Source organism: Mytilus galloprovincialis, chromosome 6, assembly GCF_965363235.1.
Source record: "Mytilus galloprovincialis chromosome 6, xbMytGall1.hap1.1, whole genome shotgun sequence".
Classification (NCBI taxonomy): Eukaryota; Metazoa; Mollusca; class Bivalvia; order Mytilida; family Mytilidae; genus Mytilus; species Mytilus galloprovincialis.
In genome coordinates, this window is record NC_134843.1 from 4,913,049 (window position 1) to 4,934,944 (window position 21,896).

General features: G+C 32.6%; 2 protein-coding genes across 2 annotated transcripts; both read right to left on the reverse strand.

Moving 5' to 3' along the window:
- Positions 1-8,488: 8,488 nt before the first annotated feature.
- On the reverse strand, positions 8,489-11,992 carry LOC143078768 (toll-like receptor 2). The gene has a single exon (XM_076253724.1). It carries the CDS (start codon positions 11,753-11,755, stop codon positions 9,668-9,670), a length of 2,088 nt encoding a protein of 695 aa, XP_076109839.1. The 5' UTR covers positions 11,756-11,992; the 3' UTR covers positions 8,489-9,667.
- Positions 11,993-18,353: 6,361 nt separating this feature from the next.
- LOC143078770 (uncharacterized) lies at positions 18,354-21,606 on the reverse strand. The gene has a single exon (XM_076253725.1). The coding sequence runs from the start codon at positions 21,142-21,144 to the stop codon at positions 19,060-19,062; it is 2,085 nt and encodes a 694-aa protein (XP_076109840.1). The 5' UTR covers positions 21,145-21,606; the 3' UTR covers positions 18,354-19,059.
- Positions 21,607-21,896: the final 290 nt, after the last annotated feature.

Sequence of the window (21,896 nt, forward strand, 5' to 3'; positions counted from 1 at the left end):
ACTAAACTAAATATAAAATAAACAACACTCCTAATGCTCAGGTTGGTTGTCATCGTGCAACACAGTTAATAACAGATATAGGAAAATCATAGAACTACATTTATCATAAAACACTGTCAAACATCCAAACATACTATCCACACTCATCTGTGTCCACACTTGTTTTAAAACAAAATATATGAATTTGTTGTTATTGTTACAAAACTCAAGACTTAAAATGTACCAGATTGACTTTTTTGATAAAATATTCCCTCATCAGAAGTGAAGTTATAGGCTACATAAAAAGCATTACGAGTTTGAACAGAGGTATACTACTGTTACCTTTATTTACCCGGTTGAATCGTGCAAATGATGACACAAACTTCAGTGGTATCAATCAGAGATATAGTAATAACAAGATCAATATATAAATAAAGTAACGCATGTTTCAGTTAAGACGTTATTTATATCTCCTTGTTTTAATCGCATTTATAGATTCATGTATATTTGTGTAGTTATTTCCCTTCTATATTAATATGCAAATATAGTATACCATTTCGAAGATTAACATCACGTGTATCTATCTTTATATAGATTTGAAACGTGTAACATGATATGCCTGGTCCGGAAGAGTTGGGTTATCCAATATTGAATATTACTATATCTACTTCCAGCTTAATATTTGACCAAGCCCATTTATTTTTGAATTTACTTATTGTGCACAATGGATTGGTTGATTTTTCGAAAGATTTTTGTTTTCATAGTTGGAATAAGACTGCATAAAATCAGGGAGTAATGGTAAAAAGGGCTTAGACTTGGTGTGAAACCCTCATGTTGAATGCAGGCACTTAGGAGTAGTGTTTTATCTTTATCATTTGCTGTTTTACGGATATTTTGCAACAAAATTCTTTCCGTGATACTATCAATCCTTTTTTCTTTTAATTTATCATATGTTTAACATGTTTAATACTAGCATGTAAAAGTCGCCTCGTCTGTGATCTATAAATAACGTCTTTTGTGGTAGCATGAAGACATTTGTGGACGTTATGTAGAGTGAATCAAATTATTTGTTGAGAAATAATTAATAAAGATTTGCAAAAAATAGCGTCTGGTGATATGTGCGGCGGTAGTTATGTTGGTTTTTAAAGAATCATTTTATTCTAGCAGATACCAATGTCTTGAGAGAAAGCGAATGTTCGGGGGGGGGGGGGGGTCACACAAAAAAGTACTGCAAAAAGGTGACGGGGGAAAAAGTCACCGACGAAAGAGATATCACTGGAACAAAAGTTAATATATACATTTTGTATGAACATTTTCATATGGTCTGCACATCTATATCGGGGGAAATGTCACAATATATTTTGTATTAAAATGGTCATAACGTCACAAATATAGGGGAAAAGTCACATTATGTGTTTTTCTATGAAAACAGTTTAAAGGTAACATTTATATATTGGAAACAAATCCCGATGCTTTCTGGGATGTATAATTTTACTTATTCATATAAAATGAAATTCAAAACAGTGTGACTGTGGCCATTGATTGACACATTAAATTCATCCATTGACTGGGACAATTTACGTGAACGTTTGTCTGTAACGACCACTGTTCACGACGTACCTACGTTAGACATTTAAAATGTGGGGTCACCAAAGGTTTCTTAACGCCTTTAATTATAAAATAATTCAAAAAATTAATCAGGAATAACCTTTATGTTTTGATTTATATAATTGATATAAATCAAAACATCGTGTTATTTCTGATTAGTTTTTCGAATTACTTTATTAAGGTGTTGAGAACCTTTGGTGACCCCATAGTTTAGGTGTCTTTAAAAAGTACATAGTGAGCAGTAGTTGTTACATACAAACGTTCACTAAATTGTCCCAGTCAATGGATGAATTTAATGTGTCAATCAATGGCCACAGCCACACTGTTTTGAATTTCATTCTATTTTGCATTTAACCTGTGATTTCTTTTCTTGTATTTCTTTTCATGTGTTGACCAATAGGATAGATATTTCAAAAAGGAAAGTGTAAATCTATGTTCTAGTGCTGTTCGTACGTACATATGCAGTGTGGGATGTAAAAGTAGCATAATATCGGTTCCACTTCCCGGCACTTCTACGTGTGCGTAATACAGTGCATTAACTTTCTAATGCTTCAATAAACTGTTTGTAACAAAGTTAAATGTATGTTCATTTTCAACGTTCCTTCTTTTCCCAGTCGCAACCGAATTCCACAAGCTCACTGCCAGGCTTGTTTTGTTTACATATCGTTGTCAATATAATTTAAATTTATGCGATTGTCATACAAGTGAGAGGTTTAGCTAGCTATAAAACCGGGTTTATAGCTTGCTGTTGGATGTGAGCGAAGGCTCCGTGTTCAAGACCGAACTTTGACCTGTAATGGTTTACTTTTACAAATTGTGACGGAGAGTTGTCTCATTGGCACTCATACCATATCTCTTATATTTAATTAATCCACCATTTACCACATAAAGACATCTCTTTTTTTCCAAGTCAAGAATATGACAGTTGGTTTCCTTTTGTTTAATGGGATTCACTTTTGATTTTGCCGTTTGATGAAGAATTTTCCGTTTTGAATTTTCCTAGAAGGTCGGTATTGTTGTTATTTGACTTTTGGATATGCACCATTTGTCCATGACTGTACAATCGGCAATTCTCGGGTGAATTTGTTACTCTTATTTCAGCCGTTAGATAAAAGTACGGAATCGGCCGAGCTCCGTTAGATAAAGGTACGGAATCGGCCGAGTTCCGTTAGATAAAGGTACGGAATCGGCCGAGTTCCGTTAGATAAAGGTACGGAATCGGCCGAGTTGTGACGAATACAATACTCTACTAGTCAAGCCAATAATAAAAACACAACGTTATATCGAGCATTCAATTTAGAAATTATTAATTTGAGTTGAGTTTCCAAGATAAAGGTCAATTTAAAAGAGTCGAAAAATAATAGACGCCAAGAGGAAGGTGCATGGTTCTAGCAGCATGAAAAATTAAAAAAAAAACCTGATACAAATAAAGTTATCTAACGATAGACATTACTTCTTTATATATATAAGACTCAGATCGACGTTCGGTCTTTAATCGACGTCCGTTCCCCAAATCGACGTCCAAATCTGTCGTCACAATAAAATAACATTCCAAATCGACGGTCCAAATGTTATGCCTCTCTAATCGACGTCCAATTTTTAGCTTCTCTAATCAACGTCCGTTTTTGAAACAGAATACAAAACTGAACAGAAGCGATAGCAGCTGAAACCTTATGACCTTTAAATATAATAATATATATTTAAAAATATATATATATCACAAAGTAGACTAAGCATGTAAACAGGTTGTGATATCAATTTTTAAATTTCAGAGATTACATCATTATGAAAAATAAGGAGATGTGGTATGATTTTCAAAAGGACAAATATCCATATAGTTCAAATAAAGTAATGTGAGCAATTATATGCAACTGTACGACTTCCAACAATGATTTAAAAAAGGCTACAAAAGGCCACGACATGAATAATGTAAACAACTCAAATCAGAAAATTAACGGTCTTAATTATGAAAAAAAAAACAATTCCGAAAAGCAAATAGGACCGACATAAAGCATCGACAACCACTGCATTGCATGCCCATAAAGAATATGTTGGGGATAAACATGTGTGTCAACACTTAACTTAGAACAGTTGTGATACAGCACAACATAAAAAAATGCCAATTTCTTGCGTATATGTTTCACTTCAGGTAAAAAATTTGTTAAAAATATCTTACAGAGTCTAAATTAAGCTGTACTTCTTTATTTTGTCTTTTGTTGAAGACTGAATAATGCTCCTAGATGTCGTTTGGTTTTCTTTGTCGTTTGGTTGCTTTCTCATTGACCTACACTTACATGCGTTTAGTAATATGAAAATGAATGACACACGATTTTGTAAATCGATTGGATTAACTTTTTCTGAAGATACACATTAAGTGCATGTCATCTATTTCGAGTTGAAAAAATCTATATGGACAGTATGACTTTTTTTGTGTAAATGTTTAAAAGTTTAATTGTCAATAGCTACAAAACATGTACATGTATAATTATCGCACCGCGGGTAAATTATCACGTTATGATTGGTTTAACGCCGTCACGTGGTGACCACCTATGAGACCATAGGGGACCCCCTATGAAACCATAGGGGGTTAGTAAATTTCATAGGGGGTTCATGACGCGTTAATGGTGACGTCATCTATTACGGTTGTTGTATTTCATTGTTTATTTTTCATCAAAACGCAGCAGAAAAAGTCCAGGGTGCGATAAATTCGTTATACGGTTAACCACTGACCCCATACGGACCATAAATGGTGAATAAAATCCATAGGGGGTTCGGCCGGGGGTCAGTAGCGAACCATGTAACTTATAGTATACGTGCAGTAATTTATTATTTATTGCTATTGGACATTAATTGGGCGTCGTTTTGGCAATACGTACCGATTATCAGGTTATCTGCATGTTGATATCGTAAAATATCAGCTGCGAGACATAATATGAAGCTTTTTGTCGAGTGAGCGTAGCGAACGAGATCAAAAAGCCTTCATATAATGTCAAGCAGCTGATATTTTACAATATCAATATGCAGATAATCTGATAATCGATTTATCGGGCTATATTTGCGTGTTTCAGAAGTGTTTTCTTTGTTTCACCAGCACACAAAAGATGACTTGATAAGTTCGGGTCAAAGTTATTAACGTCGGTTCAAACATTATGACGTCGCTGATATGTCCGGGTCAAAGTTATTAAGGCCGGGTCAACGTATTTGACGTCACAAAGACATGATACGGAATAATATTAAGAGCTGAACAGAGTGATATAGACAGTGGGACGACCGATAAATGACGTTACATTGGACGTCCATAAGAGTGTTTCAAAATATTAGACGTCGAGTTGAGGAACAGACATCGATTAGGGACCGGGCGTCGATTAGAGACCGGACGTCGATCTGAGTCTAACATATATAAATTATGTATATATATATCTACTCGTTTTCGTCGTATAAAAGATTGAATGTTTACCTGCACAAAATGATATGTAGTGATTTCCCTTTAATATGCAAATATCGTATACCGTTTTATAGATTAACTTCGCATTTATCTACCTTTATATAGATTTAAAACGTGTAACATGATATGCCTGGTCCGGAAGAGTTGGGTTATCCAATATTGAATATTACTATATCTACTTCCAGCTCAATATTTGACCAAGCCCATTCTTTTTGTTCTTTGAATATACAATCATCTTCTCTTGAAAGGCAATCTTGTTTGAATAGCTCTATATTGGTGTTATCTTTGATTAAGACTTACGACTTTCAATATAATACACATAAAATACTTTTTTAATATATTCAATAGTTTTGTAAAATTTTCTTTTATCCTTTCTTAACATATTTCCTCTTATATTTGCTGTATCTTCCAATTCCTTAGTAAACATTGACATTTTAATCGACAACATGGATTAATTATGTTTAGTTTTAAAAAAATTGACATAGTATTTTTGATTTGTGACTTAATCAACAAAATATAGTATAGCAAAATTATAGGAATAACAATACAAAAGCTTACGATTTTATATAACAAATTAAATATAGTTTATAATTTTCTGATAACAAATCCTTTACCCTAGTACTAAATAGATATGAGAAGATGTGGTATGATATCCAATGAGACGACGCTCCATTCAAGTCACAATGTTTACAAGTAAACCGTTAGAGGTGAAATTATGGTCTTCAACGCGGAGCCTTGTCTCACACCGAACAGCAAGCTATAAAGGACCAAATGATGACTAGTATAAAACCATTCAAACGGAAAAACCAACGGGCGAATCAATGTAAAAACCGAGAAACAAGAAAACACGTATGAACAACATCAACAAACGACAACTACTGAACATCATACTGCTGACTTAGGATGGGTACAAACAAATGCAGCGGGTTTAAACGTTTCAATAGGTACCAACCTGCACCCTTATCAGAAACAATAGTGTAACATCACTACATAGAAAGACACACTATAAAATAGCATTTGAAATGGCTCAACTGAATCAAACGATATATTAAAACAAGTGAACATACACTGAACGAATAAATTTAATCTATAATATAATGTAAATACAAATTCAATAAAATAATGGGTGAATAAATACAGGCAACAGTAGTATACCGCTGTGAGATGTTAAACAATTTTAAAAATTGTTCAACAATAACCTTGAACAAAAAGCCTTCAAATACAATAATATACACAGGTAAATGAAAATAATTGTGTCCGTTTTTGGTGATATCCACTTGACGTGACTCTGTAGTTATACATCCTGTCATTGTTTTATTGCTCTATGATAATGTTTGTATTCTTGTTTTTCATTTTTGCTAATGTACTTTGTCTCTATGCTCTTTTGTGTTTTTATGATACCAATAATGCGGCTCTGTACTTTAACATCCCGTCTTTGTGGTATTGTGCTATGGTTAATTTTTCATATTCAGTCTCTTGATTGGCCATAGTTTATTCTGAATAAATCCTGCAATTATTCATTTTATTCTGTTTTGAATAATATTGCTTATACATTGTGTGAGAGGTTTCTTTGCACATTACTTACATACACACATAAGTCCTTAAAATGAATATGTACGAGTTGAATGCAGTTGTTAATTTCAATTTTAATTATTGAGAAGTTGATATATCTCAGTTTTTTATCTTATGATCCCCTATTGATGGTCTGTACAGGGAAATAGAGATCACGTTTCTTGTCCTGGAACGAACATGTTAAACATTTAGCAGTTGGGTTCTGCTCTGGTTTGAAAATTGAAACAAAAACTCTACAGTTTTCTACATAAGAAAATGCCTGCACCAATAGTTTATATACAAAGTACAAATTTGAAGAGCATTGAGGATCCAAAATTCCTAAAAGTTGTTCCAAATACGGCTAAGGTATATTCCAAGTCAGGAATATGACAGTTGATATCCATTTGTTTGATATGTTTGAGCTTTTAATTTTGCCATTTCCGTTTTGAATTTTCCTCGGAGTTCAGTATTTTTGTGATTTTACTTTTTACTGATGGAAGACCCTGTTTTTGTTGAGCTAAATTGTTAATATCTGACACTCACATTTAATGGTCCCTACTGATAAATTATCATTTGAATTGCTATGTTGTTTTCTCCCGTCTCGGGTGATTTAAAAGTGGGCCAATTAAACAACATTAAAATACGTACTTTATATACATGGCTATCTTGTAAATAAACTGCAAAAACACCAAACATATGTTTATGTATATTTAGTATAAGTTTATTATTATTACTAATATATGTATAGCTAACAGCTACAAGCTGATGAATAATTATTGTTAACATGCTATTATTATGTTTGCTGTTCGCGTAAGTCATTATTCCCCTATCGTACCTCATGATTATTTTTTTTTGTTGTACAAATTACGAAGATTTGTATCATACCATGTTTAACAAGTAGTCTTATATAAACCATAATTTTTTTTTTACTACTGTTTGTTTTCGTCTCGTTTTTCATTGGTGTCGCCTGGGATTTTTTCCCAACTTCTTGTTATGATAGGTCTCTTGGTAGCTACGATTTCTTCTACAGCGACTTTATTTTATCATGAATTATATGTAATACATAATTGAAGAAATGTAAAGTGTGTTTTGCATCTAATTAAATGTTTTGACAAAAAGCAACATGTACTCAATCTTATGTTACAGTGTGTTAAGAATGCCACAATCTGCATGATAAAATTACATATGATTATAAACGAAATGTAACGAAAGGATATTTAAAAAAAATAACTTACGTTCCAACCGTATAAATAGATAAATTGTTTGCAATGCTTTCGTTAGTTTTGGAGTATTTATTTTATCAAAATATATTAATTCAATGAGGTAGTTCAATAAAATGCTCATATTTGAAAACTTTTCAATGAATGCCCAATTGATCATTTAAATATTTTGAAATCCGAAAAGAGTAAGATACTTTCATCTTTAAATTGATTACTTGTCCAAATATCTTTTTTTTCACTCCACCATACAGTTAGAATTGAGGATGGAAACGGGGAATGTGTCAAAGAGAAGAAAACAGTCCAAGGCCACCAATGGGTGTTCAATGTAACAAGAAAATCCAGCAACCGGAGGCGGGTTTTGGCTGGCTTCTATACAATAATTTATTGTAGTTCAGCGAAATGGACTCCACACTTAACTCCAAACTGTATGTTTTTACGATTTTAATTCCTTTTTTTCGACAACGAAACAAAGCTCAGATAAAATGAGAACTTCATATTATTCGAGATAAAATTTATATCAATACATTACAGCAGATAGGCGAAAGATACCAAACGGACAGTCAAACTCATAGATAGAAAATAAACTGACAACTCCATGGCTAAAAAATATAAAAATAAAAACCTTACAAATAATAGTACACAAGGCACAACATAGAAAATTAGACTAAGCAACACGAAAAAGCTGTTCAATATTTGTGACAATATATAATTTACAAAAATATATACATCAGATGAATCTTAATTGCATTAGCAACAACATTGCTTAGAAAAATAAGAAGGTATATAAAGATTAAACATAATCCCTGAAATTTCAAGTTAATTTATTATCTCTCATACTGTGGATTCATTTATTTTCGTGGGTACCAATTTTCGTGGATGATGGACAATTCGTGGACTTTTAATTCCGTGGTTTAGCCGAATCTTGCATACAAGCCTTTAGAAAAAGGTTCATTCGTTGAACATTTAATATCATGGTTCACCTGTACACACGGTATCCACGCAAATTGGTATCCAATGCATAATAATGAATCCACGTTACTACAAATTCTCTATGACATATACGAGAAAATTACAATTTAATAAAAATAAGAAAAAAAAAAAATTATGCAGAGATCATGTTTTATGACGCATACTATTGTACAACATATAAACTGATACATAATTTATGATCTTTAATTTCTATGCCGCCTTTAAATAATTATACATGGTTGTTGGATAAGTTTTTTGATTCAGTTCAATGAAAAAGAAAAAGATTGCTTTCGTGTATTTTGCCATGAACAATAATCTTTTGGCAATACTATCTAAGTGTATATAATTGTACAAATCAACACAAACATACAATTATCTTCAATATTGTTCATTTTACAAAATTAACAAACACGATTGTTCTAAATATATTGTCATAGCGACCGGTTTCTATATTAATTTTAAACTTCCAGTACATAATATGGTAACTATATATATCTGTATGTATTCAAATCATTTATATTATATATATATATGAATTGGCGATTTCAGGTTCTTGACTTTCGAAATAAAAATAAACAATTACGGGCACCCAACTGTCTCGAAAGATAACAACATTTGTTTTGTCTGTATTTGCAGATAAGTTTATCTGATAATATTTACAAAGCATCGGGAGACTTATCTGGCAGAACGGTTTCGTCAACAAAATATTTCAAATATATGATATAACCATATAGTTCGATTATTTCACCGATAGTATCCACTTGCAGATCACCAATTACATCGTTAATGAATGATACTAATAAGAGCGGAGAGCATTGTTGTCCTGTTTCGCACCAACAAAATTATCACCGAAACACATCAGATAAGACTATCGTATTGAATGATTATCATTAAACTATGCTAATGTATATCCATTACTTTTAGATTCATTACGTCCCACCACGAGATCAGGTACGATCTGACTCAACGTTATCACCGAGTCGTCATGCCGAGGTCTGGATGTCTTAAATCGAAGCGTTATATCCTTCTCAGATGAGGAAAATACAGGGTTGTCAATGCAGTCCGAAGATGTGTTTGTGGAAATGGATTTCGTTTCTTTCCTCCCTTTATGTGACATTGCAAATATCAATCGATCTTTGAAAATCGAATCGTCTCTTCTAATATATGTAAATGTTTTGAGACATCGTTTTAAATCGGTTGGAAGTTCTCCTTCGGGAATATTTTCCATTAAGACGACCACCATGTGACGTTTTCGTTCTATAATACTTTGCTGAAATGCTTCATGAAATTCATACATGCAATAGTGGCTTTGTAAGAAATGTTTTGATAAAATAATTACTGTATGTCTGCTTGATTCAACACTGTCTATAACATTGTCAAATATTGTCTTCCCAGGAATAAAGTCTCTATGGTGAAGACAAAACCGGAACTGATGGTAACCCTCGGACTGTGATGATGCTTCTAGTTCTTTAAACGTCTTAGAAACCCATTCTTCGTCTTGACTACTGTAGGATACAAATGCATCATATGTTTTGTTCTCCGAAACTTCTGCTGGTTGACAAGGAAGTATGATATGAAATCTTGTATACGTCAAAATAAATATTTCTTTTCTGAATTTTGTCAAAAGTATAATGATGACAATAAGAATTACTATGCAGATACTAAGAACTATTATAGGAGCTGGTGATGATGCACTAAACATTGGGCATGATATATCAGACTTGGTTATCTCTGAAAGTTTTCTTCCTTTCAATATATCCGGTAAGTTGCAGGTCATATTTTTAAGATAATCATATCGATGCAGGCCCATTGCTTCCCATTTTGTATCATCATTTATTATTTCCAACACTTCAATCATATGATCAGAACATTCACAATGTATCGGATTATGTCTAATATCCACATTTACATTCGGTAAGCTACCGAGGAGTTCTAAATCTTCTTGTGATAATTCGGTTATGTTATTATATCTTAAATCTATCTTTATTTTGAAAGAACTCCACGTGTAGGCTGACGGATCCAAGTCTATGGTTGATATGAAATTGTAAGAGAGATCTAATAATTTCATCTCTGGAAAGAATCTCCACCAAATTTTAAATTCTTTGGCGATTTCACTTTGTCCAGTGTTTGACAAATTATAAAATGTCAGCTTCGGAAATGTTGACAATTCAGTTTGAATGGAGAGAAGATATCTTGACTTAGTGCTGCTTGTACTCAGGTCAATTTGTTCAAGCTCACTGAATGTACATCTGTGGTCAAGCTCGCGAGTCTTTGCAATCATGTTACTTCCGGCTCCTATGACGTCATCATTTGAATTTTCCGATTGATCGTTTTTTAGTAATTTTATTTCTTCAAGATCGTATTCCAAAGTAACATTTATATATATAAGAGTTTGTAAAGTTTTATCATTGCCGCAGTTGTAATCTTCAGTAACCTCTCTGAAATTGAATAATAATGACATCAAATCTTTAAGTCCACAGAGAATTATAGAGTCGGATATGTCCATGACTCGTAGATGATCCGGAATGGTTTCGATATAGGGATTTCCATAGTCCGTAAAAAATCCAGTTATAGTACAACTATTTACTCTGACAAAATCGATATTCTTGGCTTTGATTGGCCAAGGCAATACAATCTTTGAGAAGTTAACACATTTCAAATCAAATTGGAATTCATAATTCGAGTTAACGATCCATTTCCTGATGGCAGCGAAGTCCCATAATCCAGAATGGTTCTTGTCAATTATACAATAACAAAAATAAGTCCCATTCGTCTCTGTTATTGTACAAGTATCATTTAAACTTTCGGGTAGAATACTAGTTCCACTATTTCCAACCGTTTCATTTTCATTCATAACATCTAGGTTTAGGAGTTCAATCAGCGAATCTTGTCCAAACAAAGTATCTGTACTATTTTTCTGAGAGTGTCCATGGTGAACTAGATAGACAGTAAATACAAAACAAACAACCACTACCGTCCCCATTTTGAACACTTATGTTAATGTGTACGATAAATGTTAATTGTGATTTATTATTTTCCATCATAACAATATACTCTAGTCATAATGGGACCGCAAAAAAATATGAATCATACCTGTTTCGTGTAGATCGGAATTTATATTGATGATTGCATTATTTAATCACATCACATGTAATGAATTAGTTAACTCGGTTTCGATGAAATAAATTAAATTTTAAATTCCGTTTTGATTATAACTGTGCATTTAGATTCCCAAATGTTTCTATATAACAAATATAAAAAAAAAGATATTGTATGATTGTCAACGAGACAGCTCTTCACAAGAGACCAAATAACACAGAAATTAACTGTTATAGGTCACTGTACGTCACAAAAACATCGTGTATATCATGACATTGTAATTCGACCACCTACACAAAAACAACAAACACAAATACTAGAATAAATAAAGGCAACAGTAGTATACCGCTGTTCGAAAGTCATAAATCAATTGAGAGAAAACTTATAACACAGTATTTTAGAAATAAATTGCACTTTTGACTGCGATTGGAAAGAAAAAGTAAGGATAAAAATACATCCTTTGAAACAATTATCAACATTTTCGTCACTTATGTTAATAATATGAAATAATCGGTCTAACATTTTGGAAAACAGAAACCTTCGTTAAGCGTTTCTCATAACCCTGTGTCTCGTCTGTGCTTGTCTCTGTCAATGTAAATGTGCGATTTGACTTGAAAAAAATGGTTCATTCATCAATTAAATACAGAATGGGGGAAACTGTTTTAAAAGGCTTCACTTGTATCTTGAAAAATAGCGTCGGTCCCAGTTTCAAAACAACCCATGATGATTCTTCAATTCATAATGTATTTTTTTCTACCCCAAACTATACGTAAATGTTAAGATAAAACAGTGAGTACATCTATTAAACCAGATGCTCCGCAGGGCGCAGCTTTATACGACCGCAGAGGTTGAACCCTGAACGGTTGGGGCAAGTATGGACACAACATTCAAGCTGGATTCAGCTCTAAATTTGGATTGTGATTAAATAGTTGACATAGCATAGGTTTCTGACACAGAATGAATGTGGTCTAATGAACTTAAAATATTTTTTTTGCCTTTGAGCAATTCACTATGCTGTTGAATATTAATCCTCTCAAAAAAATGTTTGAAGACATTTTCTTTTTATTTATGAAATCTGAAATGAGAAAAATTTAACCCCCCACCCCTATTTGTTTTCACATCCCCCTTTCCCTTTTTCCAAAACTGATCTCAATTCAAATTTCTAATGAAGTTTGCAACAATAACTACTCATTTAAATACATCATAAAATATTAAAATGTAAAATAAAGTGCTTTTTATCACTGAATTGTAAAGATTGTTTTAATTTATCAGTTGGTAGAAAAAGTGAATATACATTGTATATTGTATAAAACAATGATTTAAGTTGATTCAACTACTATTCTGGACAAAGAAAGATAACTCCAATTGAAATATTAATTATATATATTGTATAAAACAAAGATTTAAGTTGATTCAACTACTATTCTGGACAAAGAAAGATAACTCCAATTGAAATTGCAATTAGATATTTCTTGCTATTGCGCAATACTGAGTAATTGAAAATATTTGCTATTGCACAATACTGTGCAATTGAAGATTTCTTGCTATTGCGCAATACTGTGCAATTGAAAATTTTTTGCTATTGCACAATACTGTGCAATTGAAGATTTCTTGTTATTGCTGAATACTGTGCAATTGAAAATTTCTTGCTATTGCACAATACTTAATATAATAATTTTGGATCCTGATTTGAACCAACTTGAAAACTGGGCCCATAATCAAAAATCTAAATACATGTTTAGATTCAGCATATCAAAAAAGCCCAAGAATTCAATTTTTGTTAAAATCAAACTTAGTTTAATTTTGGACCCTTTGGACTTTAATGTAGACCAATTTGATAACGGGACCAAAAATTAAGAATCTACTTACACAGTTAGATTTGGCATATCAAAGACCCCCAATTATTCAATTTTTGATGAAATCAAACAAAGTTTAATTTTGGACCCCGATTTGGACCAGCTTGAAAATTGGGCCAATAACAAAAAATCTGAGTACATTTTTAGATTCAGCATATCAAAGAACCCCAAGGATTCAATTTTTGTTAAAATCAAACTAAGTTTAATTTTTGACCCTTTGGACCTTAATGTAGACCAATTTGAAAAGGGGACCAAAAATTAAGAATCTACATACACAGTATAGATTCGGCATATCAAAGAACCCCAATTATTCAATTTTTGATGAAATCAAACAAAGTTCAATTTTGGACCCTTTGGGCCCCTTATTCCTAAACTGTTGGGGCCAAAACTCCCAAAATCAAACCCAACCTTCCTTTTATGGTTATAAACCTTGTGTTTAAATTTCATAGATTTCTATTTACTTATACTAAAGTTATTGTGCGAAAACCAAGAATAATGCTTATTTAGGCCCTTTTTTGGCCCCTTATTCCTAAACTGTAGAAACCATAACTCCCAAAATCAATCCCAACCTTCCTTTTGTGGTCATAAACCTTGTGTCAAAATTTCATAGATTTCTATTCACTTAAACTAAAGTTATAGTGCGAAAACCAAGAAAATGCTTATTTGGGCCCTTTTTGGCCCCTAATTCCTAAAATGTTGGGACCAAAACTCCCAAAATCAATCCCTACCTTCCTTTTGTGGTCATAAACCTTGTGTTAAAATTTCATTGATTTCTATTTACTTTTACTAAAGTTAGAGTGCGAAAACTAAAAGTATTCGGACGACGACGACGACGACGACGACGACGCAGGACGACGACGCCAACGTGATAGCAATATACGACGAAAAATTAAAAATTTTGCTGTCGTATAAAAAGTACTGAAAATGAAGAATGTTTGTTTTTTCTTTCAAAAGTTTGTTTCAACATTATCTCTCAATCATACAAGAGCCAATGATTATAAAATTCATTGAAGGGTTGACAAAGTAATTGATGTGTAACAAAACTTCAACCCCGGACTGTATATTCTTGTTTACTATGAAAAAAGTAAGTTAATTTATCCGTAAATAACTAAAAAAGAAAATACATCTTTTTAAACTCTTGCTCTGGATACTGTCTTCTGGTTACAAATAAGCTACTGTCTTAAGTATCATAAAACAAAATGAATTTTTAGACAACTTTCTTGATGACTTTGACCTCAAACGGAAACTTAATATTATCTGTAAAAAAAATAAGTCGATTTATCAGTGAAATACAGAAAAATTAAAAAACATAACTTCAAATTTCTGCTCTGGATATTGTCTTTTGTTCATAAACAGGCTTCGGTCAAAATTTCATAAAATTCCATGAAAGTTTGACAGAGTTATTCATGATTTAAAAACTTTAACATTGGAATGAATTTGAATGTAGACTGTTAAAAAAATGAAAATAACTTTAACCTCAGACTGAAGCAGAATTTTATCTGTAATTGATCATGAACAAGCTTATGTCCGAATTTCAAAACATTCCATGAAAGTTTGACAAATTTATTGGTGTCTAAAAAACTTTAACCACAGCATGTACCTAAATGTTGACAACGCCTACAGCGGAATCTACGATCGTTGAATACATCATGTCCAAAAACATCACAGATTATATAGTTAAGTGTGTCAGAGATCCGTATATCTGGTTTAAGTTGTCTTTAAATATTAAAAATATTAAGTAAAAAGGCAAAATAATTTATACTTTTTTCTTTCCTTTTGATTTCATTTTAGTTTTTGCATTAGTGTTACTCACACATAGTGGAAGACTCAGATACAGCCAAAAGTGAATGTCCCTTTAAAGAAGCTATGAACAAAGGGAAACAAATGGTAAATGTGCAGTCATTTACTGAGGCCATCACGTGACAGTCTTGGTATCTGTGTCACATATGACCACACATATGTTCCAACACGATCCCGTACTCTTTTCATTGACTGTGACATCACATAATTTGTACTTATCACGAGCTACATCACAGATGCCATTAGTAAAACAATTTACCCTTCCTGATTACATGATATCACCTCCAGTTTTGGGGAATAATTTGTTGAGTCTTTCGACATTTGAGTTTTGAATGACACATTGGTATCTTCTGTCTATTCTTATTTAAATAAGCATGATTGATTAGGGAATTACCATTTATCTTTAAAATAAATAAAGGGGGGGGCGGGGGTGTTAATGTTTTTTCCTAAAAAAAATATTCTGATCCACAATTTCATGGAACGAAAATATTGTGGTTAAGCAGATGACAAAATAAATAGACTATGGTATAACATCTTCATGCCTTATATATCATGTACTGTAGTACGACGCTAGATTAAAACTGACGTGGAAAGGTAACACCCGGCCACCGAAAGCTTCATTTTTTATGAAGCCCAGGTGGTCGTGTGGTCTAGCGGGACGGCTACAGTGCAGGCGATTGTCACGATATATCAGTAGCATGGGTTCGAATCCCGGCGAAGGAAGAACAAAAAATTTGGGAAAGCAAATTTACAGATCTAACATTGTTGGGTTGATGTTTAGACGAATTGTATATATAGATTACTAATAAATCCAACATATATATACATGATATATATATGATTATTCAAGGCAGCCAGATTAGTGGTCTAGAGTGCTGTAGACAGTGGTGTATCGATATCCCAATAGAATGATTTCGAATCCCAACGAAGCAAATTTTCAGATTTAACATTGTTGTGCTGATATTTAGAGTAACTTGATTAATATTCGACACAACTTGAGCTGTGAGCATCTCCGACAAAAGACATCATTTAACATTGTAGCTATTAAATTGTTGGTTGACAGTGTTCTGCAGATCATTTTTATTGTTTAAATGTCTCTCTATTTTCTAATAACTTTGGCACCAAAAAATCTGTTTCAAATGTTTGGAAGTTGAATTATCCAAGTTTGCTGTTCCTTGTTCACCCAAAGATGCGTGAAAATAGAAATCAATTCTGCTGTCTTGGAGGGGACATGTTGAAAAATTATCTGATTTGCATTGCTCCGGTTTGGTTTGGCACAACTTTTTGGAATTTTGGATCCTAAAATGCCCTTCAACTTTGTACTTGTTTGGCTTTATAAATATTTTGATATGAGCGTCACTGATGAGACTTATGTAGACGAAACGCGCGTCTGGCGTACTAAATTATAATTCTGGTACCTTTGATAATTATTGAATGAGGTGAAATTCAACAGACACTCTATACTCTATAAATAGGTTCGCCATTAACATTTTTTTATAACCTCTGAAATGCTATGTTGTTTTTCCGTCCCGTATGATTTGAAAGTTGGTGTTTGGTTCTCAGTCAATTAAACAATTTAAAATATGTACATTTTATGCATGGCTATATATCATGTGAATAAAACTGTGAAACAACAAACAAATATTTAAATGATATGGTTTTAGTAAAAGTATTATTATAATTATCAAAATACAAATAGCTAACAGCTAAACATATTTGAACAATTATTCTAAACAGATTATGTTTGCTGTTTATGTAAGTCTATAATCTTTTATTGTATCTCATGAATGTTGTGTTGTACTAATTATAAATATTTGGAGAGTAACATGTTTCCATGCAGTTCAGTGTGTTATTTGGATGGAGAGTTGTCTCATTGGCACTAATACCACATCTTCCTATATTAATCTGGAGTTGTTTTTTTTTTAACTGTTGTTTTTCTTTTTGTCGTTTGGTTTGTTCTTGGGTTTTTTCGACTTACGTTTTATGTACAACGATTTCCTTCACCAAAAAGTATATGCAAAATAAATATTCAAAAACAGTGTACTTTTCATCTCATTAAGAATATCGCAATCTGCATCATACAGTTTTATTTGTACTGTATTTTCTGTCATGTAATGTTGTCATGTGAGCTGTATCTTAAACATTGACATAAAAGCGGGAGGTTTAGCTAGCCATTAAATCAAGTTCAACATATCATTTTTCCTTAAAATGTCCTGCATGAAGTCAAGAATATGGCTGTTGTTATCTCTTTTCTCGTTTTTGTTTACTCCTTGGTTTTGATTGTTATGTATGTTGCTTTGTCATCTGTTTTGTTGCAGTTCAGTGTTTCTGTTGTTCCATTGTTTTCCTCTTATAGTTGATGAGTGTACCTCGGTTTTAGTTTGTACCACGGATTTATGTTTTTCTCGAGCGATTAATAACTTTTTAACAGCGGTATACTACTGTTGTCTTTATCTATTTATCATATGAGATCAGAGAAGGTGTCAAGGTAACGAGAGAATAATTTTTAAAGAATTTTACTTTCCAACCATTCGAAAATTTATTTTCAATCTTTTCATTACTTTTGAAGTTTGATTTTCTTATATCAGCATATGTATCTTGGTACTATTGGTCAATAAAAATTGAGCCAGTTCCAGGGAGCGGATCCAAATGTTTAAGGTAAGTGGCGTAATTCCATTAAAACGAAACATTTAACGATGATTTGATATTAAACAGAACAGTCATGACTCATGGCGTTAAAACATGACACGATAAAAAAAAAAGGATAAAAACTGTCGGTTATTTTCCATATTTAAACTAAGTTTATAACAATATAAACAATATAAATAGTTTCAGGTATATTATTTTATTATAAAAAAAATCGTATACATCAACAAACTATACAACTTTGTGTTCTAATGATTTGGATTCCATTAATTTGACAACGAGATCAATATCAGAAAAGAATAAGATTTGATCGAATTCGAGATTTATAACAATAATGTACAAGTTCTGTCGGACATAATATCAGTTACAAAAATATGTATATGTTGTGTACAAGATGTAAGTTTGTTTAAACTATAATTTTTACAGGGTTTTTGTACAAGTTATAAGTTTTATGACACACACCTTCTTGCGCCAGGTGATACAGGTTTATATATATATATCAACTAAAATGTACCAGTTTGATATTTCAACTTCAAATGTATATACCTCAACCTAACATTAAGTGCTAGTCTCCTTGTCCTCAAACTGGAAATGAGGATTCCTGAATGGTTTAAATTCTAATTTTATTTTTCTCCTTATACCGTATTCATATCCATAAAAAAGTCTTTGTGTGGTCTTATAATGTTTTAGTATCAATGCTCAGTATTAGACTGTATCATGTAGTTGTGAAATATGACAGAAAGTGCGAAACAATATACAGTGCGCTTGCATCATTCATTTGTGTTTAGCAGTTCATAAAACACTGATAACTTGTACAAAAAAATATGTGCAAATAATAATTTGTACAATACAACTTGTACTGCTACACAACATATACACCATTAAACTATGCTATTGTATATCCATTACTTTTAGATTCATTATGTCCAACAACGAGATCAGGAACTATCTGACTCAACGTTATCACCGAGTCGTCATGCCGAGGTCTGGATGTCTCTAATCGAAGCGTTACATCCTTTTCAGATGAAGAAAATACAGGGTTGTCAAGGCCGTCGGTAACTGTATTTTTATTATGGGATTTCGCGTCTTTTCTCCCTTTATGTGACATTGCAAATATTAATCGATCTTTGAAAATTGAATCGTCTCTTCTAATATATGTAAATGTTTTGAGACATCTTTTTAAATCAGTTGGAAGTTCTCCCTCGGGAATATTTTCCATTAAAACGACCACCATGTGACGTTTCCGTTCTATAATACTTTGCTGAAAAGCTTCATGAAATTCATACATGCAATAGTGGCTTTGTAAGAAATGTTTTGATAGAATAATCACTGTATGCCTGCTTGATTCAACACTGTCTATAACATTGTCAAATATTGTCTTCCCAGGAATAAAGTCTCTATGATGAAGACAAAACCGGAACTGATGGTAACCGTCGGATTGGGATGATGCCTCTAGTTCTTTAAACGTCTTAGATACCCATTCTTCGTCTTGACTACTGTACGACACAAATGCATCATATGTTTTGTTCTCCGAAACTTCTGCTGGTTGACAAGGAAGTATGATATGAAATCTTGTATACGTCAAAATAAATATTTCTTTTCTGAATTTTGTCAAAAGTATAATGATGACAATAAGAATTACTATACAGATGCTCAGAACTATTATAGGAGCTGGTGATGTTGCACTAAACATTGGGCATGATATATCAGACTTGGTTATCTCTGAAAGTTTTCTTCCTTTCAGTTTATCCGGTAAGTTGCAGGTCATATTTTTAAGATAATTATATCGATGCAGGCCCATTGCTTCCCATTTTGTATCATCATGTATGATTTCCAACAATTCAATCATATGATCTGAACATTCACAATGTATCGGATTATATCTAATATCGACGTCTACATTCGGTAGGCTACCGAGGAGTTCCAAATCTTCTTGTGATAATTCGGTTATGTTATTGTATCTTAAATCTATTTTTATTTTGAAAGTACTCCACGTGTAGGCTGATGGATCCAAATCTATGGTTGATATGATATTATAAGAAAGATCTAATAATTCCATTTTGGGAAAGAATCTCCACCAAGTTTGAAATTCTTTCGTGATTTCAATTTGTCCCGTATTAGACAAATTATAAAATGTCAGCTTCGGAAATGTTGATAGTTCAGTTTGAATGGAGAGGAAATATCTTGACTTAGTAGTGCTTGTACTCTGGTCAATTTCTTTAAGCTCGTTGAACGAACATCTGTGGTCAAGCTCGCGGGTATTCGCAATCATGTTACTTCCGGCGCCTATGATTTCGTCTTCTGAATTTTCCGATTTACCTTCTTCAAGAGAATTTATTTCGTCCATATCATATATATAAGTAACATTTGCGTATATGAGAGTTTGTAAAGTTTTGTCATTGCCGCAGTTGTAATCTTCGGTAACTTCTTTGAAATTGGTTACCATTGTCACCAAGTCTTGTAGTCCAATGAGAACGACGGAGTTGGATATGTCCATGACCCGTAGATGATCCGGAATTGTTTCGATATAGGGATTTCCATAGTCCATAAAAAATCCAGTTATAGTACATCTTTTTACTCTGACAAAATCGATATTTTTGGCTTTGATTGGCCAAGGCAAAGCAATCTTTGAGAAGTTAACACATTTTAAATCGAATTGGAATTCATAACTCGAGTTTAAGATCCATTTCCTAATGGCAGTGAAGTCCCATAATCCAGAATGGTTCTTGTCAATTAAACAATAACAAAAATAAGTACCATTCGTCTCTGTTATTGTACAAGTATCATTCAAACTTTCGGGTAGAATACTATTTCTATTATTTCCAATCGTTTCATTTTCATTCATGAAATCTTGTTTTAAGAATTCCATCATCGAATCTTGTAAAGTTTCTGTACTATTTTCCTGAGAGTGTCCATGGTAAATTAAATAGACGGTAAACAAAAAACAAACACACATTACAGTCCTCCTCATTTTGAATTGTTATGTTAATGCGTACGATAGATGATATATTATTTACTATTTTAACAATTTACTCCAGTCATGATAGGACCACAAAACAAAATGAATCATTATTTTTTGTTTAGATCGGAATCCATATTCATGTTTGCATGATTTAATCACATCACATGTTATGAATTTGTTAACTCGGTTTCGACGAGTTAAATAAAAAAAAAAAAATTCAGTTCGCATTACAACTGTTTATGTAAATTCCAAATATTCCCATTAAACAAATACTCCTCAAAGAGCATGGTTTATGTTATGACATTTTAATTCGACCGCATACCACAAAACGGCAAAACAATCGTACATTTTTACTAGAATAACACAATGTTTTAGAGATTAAATGCATTTTTCCACTGCGATTTGAAAGAAAAAGTAAGGATAAATGTACATCCTTGGAAACAATTATCCATATTGTCGTCACGTAGTTTGTGTTCTGCCTTAGTGTGACATTATTTTGTAGCCCGAGGTTAATGTACGAGGGCCTTGACGGGATTACAGAAAAAGTGAATACTGGACCATCAAAGAAAAATAGACAAGAATGGGCAGAACAAATTAAAGAATGGAGAACAATAATGAGATAATGTGTAAAGAAGAAGTAATGTACCATTATATTTGAGAAAGACAAAAATAGCGTGAAGATTTAAGTTTACTGACATAAAGAACCCCGAGTCCACACCCTCATGTAATACATCATGTCCAAAACATAACTGTGACAGATT

Excerpts from the sequence above, each read along its gene's own strand:
- LOC143078768 (XM_076253724.1), bottom strand. The coding sequence starts at position 11,755 with ATGGGGACGGTAGTGGTTGTTTGTTTTGTATTTACTGTCTATCTAGTT.
- LOC143078770 (XM_076253725.1), bottom strand. The coding sequence starts at position 21,144 with ATGAGGAGGACTGTAATGTGTGTTTGTTTTTTGTTTACCGTCTATTTA.